The 11,827-nt window shown below is 39.1% G+C and overlaps 1 protein-coding gene across 1 annotated transcript in view; it reads left to right on the top strand.

Annotated features, from left to right (window-relative positions):
• The first annotated feature begins 349 nt into the window (after positions 1-349).
• The window catches only part of LOC145407899 (sorting nexin-25-like), a 60,702-nt gene continuing 49,224 nt past the window's right edge, over positions 350-11,827 (top strand). Inside the window, exons 1-4 of the mRNA XM_080278759.1 lie at positions 350-424; positions 4,404-4,649; positions 8,392-8,558; positions 9,007-9,141. Coding sequence (XP_080134885.1) covers positions 4,410-4,649; positions 8,392-8,558; positions 9,007-9,141 — 542 coding nt within the window. The 5' untranslated portion in view covers positions 350-424; positions 4,404-4,409. The remainder of the gene's footprint in view (positions 425-4,403; positions 4,650-8,391; positions 8,559-9,006; positions 9,142-11,827) is intronic.

The following is an 11,827-nucleotide window of genomic DNA, read 5'->3' as shown; positions in this document are numbered from 1 at the left end:
GGACGTAACACGTTTTGTTCTGGACACCGATGAAGTTTTTTCTCTCTTCGACCATTTGATTTTGCAGAAGACTGATAATAATCTGTGCTATAAAAATCTAAATAAGTTTAGGTAATATATATATATATATATATATATATATATATATATATATATATATATATATATGTATATATATATATATATATATATATATATATATATATATATATATATATATATATATATATATATATATATTCTCAGAGAATGGTTTTGTAACTAGTAACAGAAAACGACGTATCGATCAGCTGACTCGTGTAAACATCTCACAGCTGTTTGGGGAGGCCTGCAGGGCTAAGAGTATTTAGGGTTGCTTTCTTAATGGCCTGCATTTTCATTCAGTATTGAAACCAAGATTCCTCCTCAAATATCCAAATTCCAGGTGAGTGGAAGAATATGTGTCCTGGATTAATTTTACATCTGTTGTGGGAAGTGGTTTATTTATTTTTTCTTTTCCCTACAAATGAGAAGCTTTTGGTATGTTGTAGGACTTCATGAGGTGTGCTTTGACAATATTGTCATGGAATGTGTGTTTGGTAGCTAGAGTAATAGAAGTATATTGCTGTTGGCGAGGAATGTTTGTGGAGAGGTGTATGATACCATGCCTTCTTTTAATAAGATGGTAAATTTTTGGAGTTAGGCCACACCCAACTAATGGACACTGAGAAAGCTATACTGTATTCATTAGTGATCTGAAGTAATTATAAGAACTTTGTCATCATTAAGGAGACAGAACCACCTCTTAAAAAATAACATAAATGTTCAACTACCCTTGACCTGATTCATTGAGTTTAGAAAGATGTACAGATGTGCATTTCAAGTATGAAGAGGATCCATTAATAAACAAGGAAAATATGATTAGCTACATAACGGATAGGTTAGGATATATTTTGGTTACGGTAGGTTAGCCTGAAATTGATAAGGTTAGCATGTAATAGGTTAGGTAAGGATAAATAAGGTTGAGTTATGAAAATTTGGGTTATATTTGGATCATCAGGTACTGATAAGGGTAGTTTCATTCAGAAATGGTGCTCTACCTAAGATGGTGTCCATCTCATCGCACACCACAAGGTGCGTCCACATGTAAACATATGCCGCATTTTAAAATGCTTTTCACCACTTTTGAAAGAAACACAGAACATTGAAACTTGAAAATGCTGGCAAAAAAGACTTTAAAAAATCACATGAAGAGCTAAGGTAAGGAAAAAACAGAAGAAAACTGTATAATAAGGTGGTTCTGAGTCTCCTTAAGGATTAACACTTTCTCTTACCAAGTTCGAGTACATGGGAGGTCAAGAGACTTGACGTTTCTTTTGGGGCTCCCATCTCTTATCCCTTCTTGAATGTGGAATTCATTTCAGGAATCAAATAAATAATCTCCAGAACTTCTCCAATACATGGATAGTGCCCTACACAACCTGTACTCCCTAACTCCTATTTGTTAACCACCTATCCAAGCCAGCTTTAAAAGCACTTATGGACAGAGCAGTAACAACCTCTTTTGGAAGAGAATTCCAAGAGTTGACATCCCGTACACTGAAAGAATTTACTCTAACTAGTGTTCTCTAGTGACCTCTCTTTTTCAACTTGCATGTATTCGACCGGGTACTGCTTTCACTGTATTCAAAGAAGACACTATGATCAATTTAATCCATCCCTTTCAATATTTTGAAGGTTTCCAATAAATATCCTCGGTGCCTACTTTGTTCCAGCATTTTCAGGCCCAGTCGAACACATCGCTTTCCATACTCCATGTCCCTGAGCTCAGGTACAAGCTTGGTCATCCTTCGTTGAACCCTCTCCAATTCATTAATGTCCGTCCTATAATAAGGCGACCAACTCTGCACCGCATACTCCAGATGCGGTTGCACCAGAGATGAGTATAGGGTCCTGCACATATTCAGGTCCATGTGAGGGAAATTTCTTTTTAATCAGTCCGACCATCCTGTTGCCCTTGGCTGCTATTCTTGTAATATGTTGGGCTGGTTTTAAATCTGTCGTTATCAACACTCCGAGATCCTTCTCCACTTCAGATGAGACAAGTTCCTCCCCACTCAGGTTATATACATATCCTGGATTCCTATGTCCTATATGCATCGTCACACACTGTGCAGATGGCTTTTTGGTGAAAGTGCAAGAAACCTCCCATACTTAAAGTTTATAATTATATATTTTTTCAGTTAATTATAATATGCAGTAATTATCATTGTGATAGCTTTATAAAGTTGTGGAAATCCATAATTATGAATATATTATCTATAAAACAACAGTTTTACACGCAGACCTTGGCAAGCAGCTACCCATCATGTCAGACTTTCAAGCTGATTCGGCTCCAAAGTCACTCCATCACATATCACCCATCTCTGCTAACTGAACGTAATGTGACCTAACCTAATGTAACACAGCTTAATCTAACCTAACCTCATTCACCCAAACCTAACATAATTTAACCCAACCTAACTAACCTGAACTATTTGTGGACGAATGAGTTTGGGTCTGAATCATCTCATTGCCCGCTGCAGGATGCCACAGCCACTGTCAACAAACTCAACTTAATGCACTTTAGCATGGCTATTCAACTGGTTTCCCGTGGGCCAAATCTGGCCCTTGATTTGATTTTGTTTGGCCCTTTCACCAACTCTGAAGAATGAAAATAAATAACAGACATAAAACAGAGAGTTTTGTGTTTTTCATTTTATTTTTGTATTTAATGGAAAATGTAAATGCAAATACAGTACACTAATACATGAATTTCTCATTTCTTTCTGAGTACCATGTAAGTGTTTAGACAGAGGGAAAAATTACAGGTAAAATAATGTATGGCCCTTTTGTTATTCTGAGTTTCATAATTCAGTCCTACTTCTATAGTGGTTGCATAGCCCTACTCTTCTGTAACATGTTATTTTTGCATAATTTGGATGTCAAGAATGAATTATACAATCTCTGTTAACATAAATGATATTCCATAGAATCTGCGTATCATAAATGAACTGATAATTATGGCAGATAGTCCCTGTCACTGAACTTTCACCTTTTGTTAATGGGAGCTCTCCTGCAGTTTGACTTTTTTTTTTTTTTTTTTTTTTTAACAGTAAATAAGGAGTTGGGGGAGATTCTTTAGCTTGTATATCTGTCTTTTGTTGTTTAAGTTGAAATGAACTAACCTAACCTAATGCAACCAAACCTAACCTAATTTTAATATACCAGTACCTGCAATAACAGATAGAGCTTGGAGCTGGACACCGTCCTCAGACACACAGGCACCTTATTTATTAAGTGCTTAAAATTATATTTGCAGAAGATGTGTATAGAAGAGAAATTTCCTAAAAATGCATAAATGTCATGGTGAACATATTAATACAGTCTCTGTTAGGTGTAATTCCAAAATAATAGTAATGAATAAGACGTTTGAGAAATACAGTAGTTGCCACCTTCCCTTTGTCAGTATGTGAGTGTTAATTAGTTACAGTATTGGTAGTGTTTGTTCATAAAGTGGGGAGATCTTGATTTTTTGACCTGCAGAGGGCTGCTTATGGCCAGTAGCCTATATAGTTGTAATCCAACAGTCGTAAGTCCAACTGAAAATGGACAGGGCCATAAATAATGGGAAAATATCTGTATGTAGTTTAAACACAACAAAATGAGATTAGAGACATTTAGAAAATTATAGAGAGCATTAAAGTTATTAATCTGAGCAGTTTTTCAAAATCTAACATTAATAAAGAATGAGATTGAAGTTTTGAACCATGTTTTCAAATCCAGTTTACCTGAAATATCATATTATGAACAGTACTAGCTGCAAGCCAAGTTTGTATTTACACTACTGAAGTTTAGAAAAAAATATATATATATATATCAGTTAAATTTCAGTTTACAGTACTATACTGAACACAAGAAAATAAAAAAATTCTGAGGTGGTATGAGAAAAGCTTAATGGGACCTAATCTGATTGAGAAAGCCATATCCTTTAGTCTTAAAGGCAAAATGAGCAGCCTTTCATCCCAGCCTTGGTATCCATTGCACTAATCTCTGCATCACTGTGATTCTAAACTCGACAGCATAAGACTATAAATCTTGGACACCACATTATACAAACCACACCAAATATTCAGTAATACAGTAATAATTATCTTTAGTTGCACTAGCAATCCCCAGAAGTCTTGAACTGCTCCTTGAGGATTGAAAAAATAGTTGCCAGTACAGTATCTGTATGTAATGAAGTTATGGATATTGCATGCAGCTGGCATTTTTTATACTGCATACCACACAGTAGAATACTGTTTTATGTGGCAAGGGTCATTATTGAAAATGTTGTTGATGGTCAGTGTCCATAGTACACCAACTTTTTAATTTTGTTACAGGATTGGATGTGGGGTGCAGCAGTGGGTGCAGTGGTGGTTGCCTGGTGTGTGGGTATTGTTTGGGGATGGGGTGGGGAGGGGGGCAGCCTTGGTGTAGTGCTGCCCCTCTCCCTGGTGGTAGGGGGGCTGTCTGCCATGGTGCTGGGAGCCACCCTCACCATTGCTGCATATGTCATGCTGTCAGCCAAACACCAGGTGACGGTTAAGGTTCCACCAGAGGTCACTGCAGTACAGTCTGTTGTGGCAGTAAGTTCATTTCATTGCTTTTTGGGTATAAGAAGTTTAAGACCACTGTAAAAATTATGTAGCTACAAGGTGATTACTCACAGTGAACACACATGCCATGCCTTTTTCACAGCCTGTTCTTTCAATCCTCTTTCACTGGAATCCAACTCTATCTATCTATCTATAGGCAGACATCATAATCTCATATGGGTGGCTGTTTGTCTTTGAGTTAGTGTTACGTGGAGGGACACTAACCCTCTGCCAACCCACTTGTTGACACCTAGGGAACACGTATGGGATGGTTATATGGTTACTGCCCAGCATTGTAAATGGTTTCCAGGCTTACAGGAAAGCAATAGGCTTGTCACCCAATGTAAAGCCACCTGAAAAGGAAGGAACTATCTATCTATTGCCAGATGCCTTTATCCCATGAGGGGTGGTCACACACAAATCGCCTCCATGTCACCCAGTCCCCCTCCATTTCACTGTCCTGCTCCCAGCTTACACTCTCCTCACTCACATACCTCTCCACTCCATCCCTCCATCTCATCCTTGGCCTCCCCCTCCCTCTCCCCCCCTCCACCTCACTCACATACTCTCCTCGTTAATCTCACCCTTTGTCCTCTCCACATGGTCAAACCACCTCACTGTATTTTCCCTAATGTTTTCTATCACATCCACATTCACACCACAACACTCCTTCACTTCCTCATTTGTCAGTCTGTCTTTCCATATAACTCCACATGCTCCTCTCAGATAACTCATTTCTACTGCTCCTACTCTTGACTTGTGTACTTCCAACAAGGCCCAAGCTCCACTTCCATACATTAGAGTTGGTATCACAATACAGTACTGTCATGCAGTGACTTTTTTACTTCCATGCTCGCTTCCCTGTTTCTTATCATTGTTGTCAAAGAACTATCAACCTTGCTTCCTTGTTGTACCCTTTCAAATTCTTCACCCTCCAGACTTCCATCCTTACTCATCACATTACCCACTTACTTAAATGCACTCACATTTGCCATTTCCTTATCATCCAGCCTCACTGTACATCCAGTGACTTCATTTCCCCCTGAAGACCATAACTTTACTCTTCCTTACATTCACCGTTAGATTTCGTTTCTTACACACTTTCCCAAACTCATTCACCAAGCCATGCAGTTCCCCTTCGTCTTCACTTAACAAGACAGTATTATCTGCAAACAACAGCAGGCTACAGGGAGTTTCCAAACACTGCCCTCTCTCATTAAACCTGCCCCAGCATCCATTGCCCTACCTTATATCTCTTTTATAACCCCATCCATAAACAGACTGAACAACCATGGAGACATGACATATCCCTGCTTCAGTCCAACAATCAGGTAGTAAAATTCCCTCAATTCACTGTTCACACACACTGCAGCCTTAGCCCCCTCATACATACTCTTCACGGTAGTCAACAACTTCCCCATTTACTCCATGTATTCTTAATATTTTCCACATTCCATGTCTGTCCTCCCAGTCATATGCTTTCTCCAAATCCATGAAGGGCGCATACAACTTCTTTCCCTTCTCTAGAAACTTTTCTGTCAAAGACCTAAGGATGAAAGAAGAGTACAGTAATAAAAAGTGACCGGAAGGGAGAAACAGGATGAGAGGAAGGCAATCACAGAAAAAGAATTATAAAGGTGAAGGATGAAGTTAGCAGCACCACATCAAGAGAGTGGATAATGGTTGCCACCACCTATCACTATTCTCTGGAATGCTTTGTTTTATTATGATGGCACAGACTTGCAACATAGTGCATTACCTCTGAATTTATACCTATTCTGTACAGTACTGTAAATGATTATCAAGCTCTTTTCCAAAATAATAATATTATGGACGGGTGGGTGTTAGAAGTTCCACTACTAGTATGCCATACACAAATAAATACCTCCTCAGTATTTCGTTGTCTTGTATGGCATACCATTTGCAGCTGGATATCTATGGTTTATTGATACACTAGATCAGGTGTTTTTAAGTAGTGCCTTGATATCCCAGGGGGTATGAAAATGGCTTCTTGGGGGTATCCAGAAAGGTGTCAAAAAAAAAAAAAAAAAAGGAACAATTTTGTGTATAGTCTTTCTTTCCTTCATTCTTTCCTCTTTGTTCTGGCTGTGGGTGACTCTGCACTGACTGACAAGCCAAACGGTTTCCTGTACACCAACAAATCATTTACTATGCTGGGTGGTAACCATATAACCAAATTTTGGCCCCTAGTGGTTTAATGGGTAATTATGGCGCTCCAATCGGATTGAGCTGGTGAAGGTTTATATCCAAGGGGTAGTTGGGGTTTATTGCTCATGTAATGCCACACAGGGATGAGTGAGGCTGGTCACTCACATCTTAAATGTCAGGACCAACTTGCCTAGCCCCGGGCTCCTATGTTCATCATGGGGCAACACAGGATTGGATGATGGGTGGATGGATGGTAAATACGAACATTATTTTGTTGAAAATATAAATAAAAGAATCTATAGAGTTGAACTGTTTGCTCATAGCCATTCTCTCTCTCTCTCTCTCTTTTTTTTTTTTTTTTTTTTTTAAATGGAAAACTGAAAGTGGAAGGAGTAACAGTATTAGAAAGGGGGTATTGGGTTGACTTTCAATTGAATCTGGGGGTATTGGGGCTGAAAAATTTGAAGAACCACTGCACTGGATTGACATGCTTGTATTTATTATGTTAGAGTGATTTTTTTTAATGTTGTACGGGATAGAAGTACCCTGTACTGTGCTGTAAGGGTACGTGTACAGCAAGATTTTTATTTAAATTTAAGGTACCAGGTTCCTGGAGTGTGAAATTGCACAAATGTTAATATTATGAAAATTTTACATGTACAGTGTTCATGATTACACAGTGGATCAGAAGTAGCTGTGAGAATTGATGATGTAATGACTAGGTGATTTGGTTTGAAACAGAGTTACCTTGTAACCATGGTTGTTCAGTGTGTACCATTTCATGTATGGGTAGAGTGCTGGTAGAGGTGAAAGTAAAAACACTTGATGTGGGATAGAATGGTAAGACTTGGTAGGGGACAGAATGGTGGGACTTGGTAGGTGATAGAATGGTAGGGCTTGGTAGGGGACAGAATGGTAGGGCTTGGTAGGGGACAGATTGGTTGTACTGTAGTTTTTTCCCTTGAAGCTGCTCCTTTCACGATGCAGCATAAGGCAATAGATAGATAGATACAGCAGACCCTATCTATAGCAGACTATTTGGGAATATGCCAGGTCTGTTAAAGCACAATAGTTCATTATATCTGAGGGTTCTCCCCCCTGAGGCTGCATTTCAAGTACATGTTTGAAAATAAATTAGTTCAGTAGCACTTGGCCCATAATTATGCCCTTTTGCAGCTTCTTTTACATCCTTATCATAGCACTGCATGTCTAGTACGATACCATATTACTATACAGTAGTCTGGTATGACAGCTTAGTAATCACGATGGGGAGAGGGCAATCCCGGGCCAGGTTGGAGTAAAAAGGGTGGGAAATGCATGTGTTACACCCCATTTAACAAACATTGTTCGTTATGTCCGACAAAAGTTCCATGAGCTTTGTGACACCTCATAAATCTGATGTCTTCTGTACCAGCATCCATTATAGCAAGGGTCTGCTGTAGCTATCTGTAGTCTTGTAAGGAACATTAAGTTTTTTTTATTTTTTTATACATATTTGTTGTAGTTATTCCTAATGTGTACTTAAACTTGATAATTTTGTCATTGTCCACCGCTGTACATACAGAGTGTACATTGTGCTGAAGCCTCACCACCAGGAAGACATGGAGTGGTTATTAGCCGGAAGATCGATGGTGCCATCAACGAACTGATTGATGGATTTATTGTAAATGATGTGACACCCTGGTACTCTGAACTGGTCACTGACACAGCTCCCAGCATTGACACACTCAGGTCAGATTCTCATGTGCAGTTTATCATGGACATGTGTACATTGATTTACTACAGATGTATACTGTACTGTGCTGTTAAATTTTGTCTTGTCATGTCTGTTTGTTCCTGTAATTGTCATGAAAGGGGTACTGTAGATCCCTTTTTACCAAGTGATTAGATGATGAATGAAAATGAATGTTCTGCACTGACTGTGCTAGTAAGTGGGATTGTCTCAACACTATGTTAGTACAAAGAGGGAGAGGTTTCCAGTCTCTTATTCCCATTCCATTTAGCTCTCCTTTACAACATGCAGGGAGTATGTGAATTGTATTCTCTCTCCCCTGCATCCCCAAGGGCAAATGAATGTTAAGAAAATTATACCTGGCAGTTGACTAGCCTACAGTATTTTTTAAGCTATTTTCTTACAGAGAGAGAGAAAGAGAGATTTAATCACATTTTTGTGGTGCAGGAATGTGTTGTGGCACAGTGTCCGATGTGTCAACGAGCGTCTTGGCTGCATGGACCAAGTGCGCTTCCTGACTGCCGGAGTCGTCACCTGCCTCACTCGTCACCTTGAACACATAAGACTCGCCCAGGCTGCAGGGTACAGACATCAACCATTACAATGATATTTCTTTCATTTTACAGTGTTGTTCTCTTGTTACTGCTGGGTGATTTTATTCAGCAAAGGAAAGACCTCCCCATTTAGAAAGGTTTAGAAATACAGTAACCTCTTCACTGCGATAATAAGTTTTTAATTGCATTCATACTGCCATCAAAGTACCTGTACTGTACTGTATTTTGTTCAGCTCGAGGAATACTTCTCAGAGCGAAGGGATTATCAGTTCTGTGAAACAGGATGGTATCTTATTCAGCAGTTCGCCCTATTCTGTTGCACAAGGTTCGGCCTGTCTGTCTGTCTTTCTGTGTCTTAACTCCTCCTACAGTCTATTCAATCTGGATATCTCAGTAAGCCACGCCCCCTTTCCCCAGTGCCTAAGTTGTCATACGGCTGGCTGGGCTGTAGGCTATCACCTAACGTCTGACCATGGAGTTCCTAAGATCTCATAAACATTCATCGTGTAGTATAAGAATGTTTTAATACCTGTATATCTGCAGTTATTTGTGCAGCATGATTTTCCCTTGCACCACTATGCTCGTGAATATTTTGTCAATGGAAATTATTTTCCAAAAGGTAAAGAGAGGCCACAGTAATAAAATTAGAATGAGAATAAGTACAAGAATGGTTGAAAAATGTTTATACCGCTTTTTACTTATCATTGATTTTTACAGCAACTATCGAACCAATTCAAGAATAAAGTAAGAATTCTCAGAGAGAAAATTATCTTGATTACTATGGTCACTTTAGTTATATTAAAAGTATGGCAGAGCTGCGGTAGAGAATTTTTTATGCAAGATTTGCAAGCGCATCAACTTGTATGCCTCACTGGCATGATTTTGGCGCTATTTCGTGTTGTCAGCTGTCGCTCAGCGCAACTTAGCCCCAGCTGCCTGGCCACCACTTTACTTTACGAGAGAGAGAGAGAGAGAGAGAGAGAGAGGCGGGGTGGGGAGGGAGGGGGAGGGACTGCAGTGCACAGAGACAAGGGAAGGAGAGGTGGTAGGGCATACCACCCAAGCATGTAGTCCAAGTGCTCCAGATCTTTGCATGAAAAATTCTCTACCTCAGCTCTGCCATACTTTTCATAAAATTTGAAGAGACCATGGTAATCAAGATAATTTTCTCAGAGAATTCTCACTTTTTTCTTGAATTATTTCAATAGTTGCTGTAAAAATCAGTGATAAGTAAAAAGTGGTATAAACATTTTTCAACCATTCTTGTACTTATTCTCACTTTAATTTTATTACTGTAGTCTCTCTTTACCTTTTGGAAATTAATTTCCATAGACAAAACATTCACGAGTATAATGGTGTAAAGGAAAATTATGTAGCACAAATAACTGCAGGTCTACAGGTATTAGAACATTCTTATGTCGTGCAATGAAATTTATTATGAGATCTTAGCAGCTTCGTGGTCAGACAGTAAGCGATAGCCTACAGCCCAACTAGCCATAACATAAATTTGGTGCCTGGGAAAGTGGGTGTGGCTTATTGAGATATCCAGATTGAATAGTCTGTAGGCTATCTGATGGTTTTGACTGAAGCTAGTTAAGTGAGTTCATCTGATTACTCTGAAGGTCATCCACTATATACAATTTTCCGACCATGAATTTTTAGGGGGGTCACCCCCCCCCTCACCAAATTAAATATTCTCAGAAATAGTGAAAGGAGGGCAGCTATGGCTTTGATTTCATAGTATATACTGTACAGTGGACTCTCATCCATAGTGGGATATTTGGGGAGCATGAACCTCCCCCTCAATGATTGTTGGGAGGTCAGCCTCCCTCCTAAAAATAAAAACAATCAGAAATAGTGGAAGTGAGCACTTGGATTTCAGCAAAGCTTCTTAGATTAGTTTGTTTAGTTCCTTGATAATGTCTTCCACTATATAAAATTTTCCATCATTATTTTTAATGGGGGTCAGCCCTCTGTAAAACTTATAAAAGGATACAAAATAGGAGAAGTAGGGCAGATATTGCTTTGATATTGTACTGCATGTTGTGTAATGGGCTCCCATTTGCTAACTACTTCTGCTACTGCTGCTGCTACTACTACTACTACTACTACTACTACTACTACTACTACTACTACCACTACTACTACTACTAATGCTGCTTCTAATACTAATGCTACTTCTAATACTAATGCTACTACTACTACTACTACTGCTACTACTACTACTACGTCTGCTACAACTCACTGAATGTATCCTGGGATGTGACCTCTTCACATATGCCACCAGTGCGATCATGTGGCTTTTGCATTGGGATACTACCTTCTTTTATTATGCAGTCAACATTATTTTGTAATTCAAATCAGCATGCCTATTCCAGGATTGGATATGCAGTTTCCATGTTTCCTCTGAATGTTAACCCTACACCGCGGGGTTGTTTTTGCGCTCCTTGCGTGTCCCGCGAGGATATTCACGCTCCGACTGACTTTTTAAAAATATTTGCCAAAAATCAGTTATTAGTCCTAGAATATTAAAATTATATATGCATATGGCACATATCTTCAGCTTTCCCCTGGGATGTTGTTGAGCCTTCGTCATCTACCGTAGGACTTGTGGAGACTTCTGAAGTTGGGTAACGAAGTCTCCGCTTTACACTTCCCGATACCTCGTAATATGGTTACCACTGCCTGATATAACTACAAACACTATTCTATGA

This window comes from Coenobita brevimanus, chromosome 74 (assembly GCF_032717465.1).
Source record: "Coenobita brevimanus isolate Jiangsu-jjx chromosome 74, ASM3271746v2, whole genome shotgun sequence".
Taxonomy (NCBI): Eukaryota; Metazoa; Arthropoda; class Malacostraca; order Decapoda; family Coenobitidae; genus Coenobita; species Coenobita brevimanus.
The sequence above is the reverse complement of the archived record's forward strand: the minus strand, read 5'-3'. Positions and strand labels throughout refer to the sequence as shown.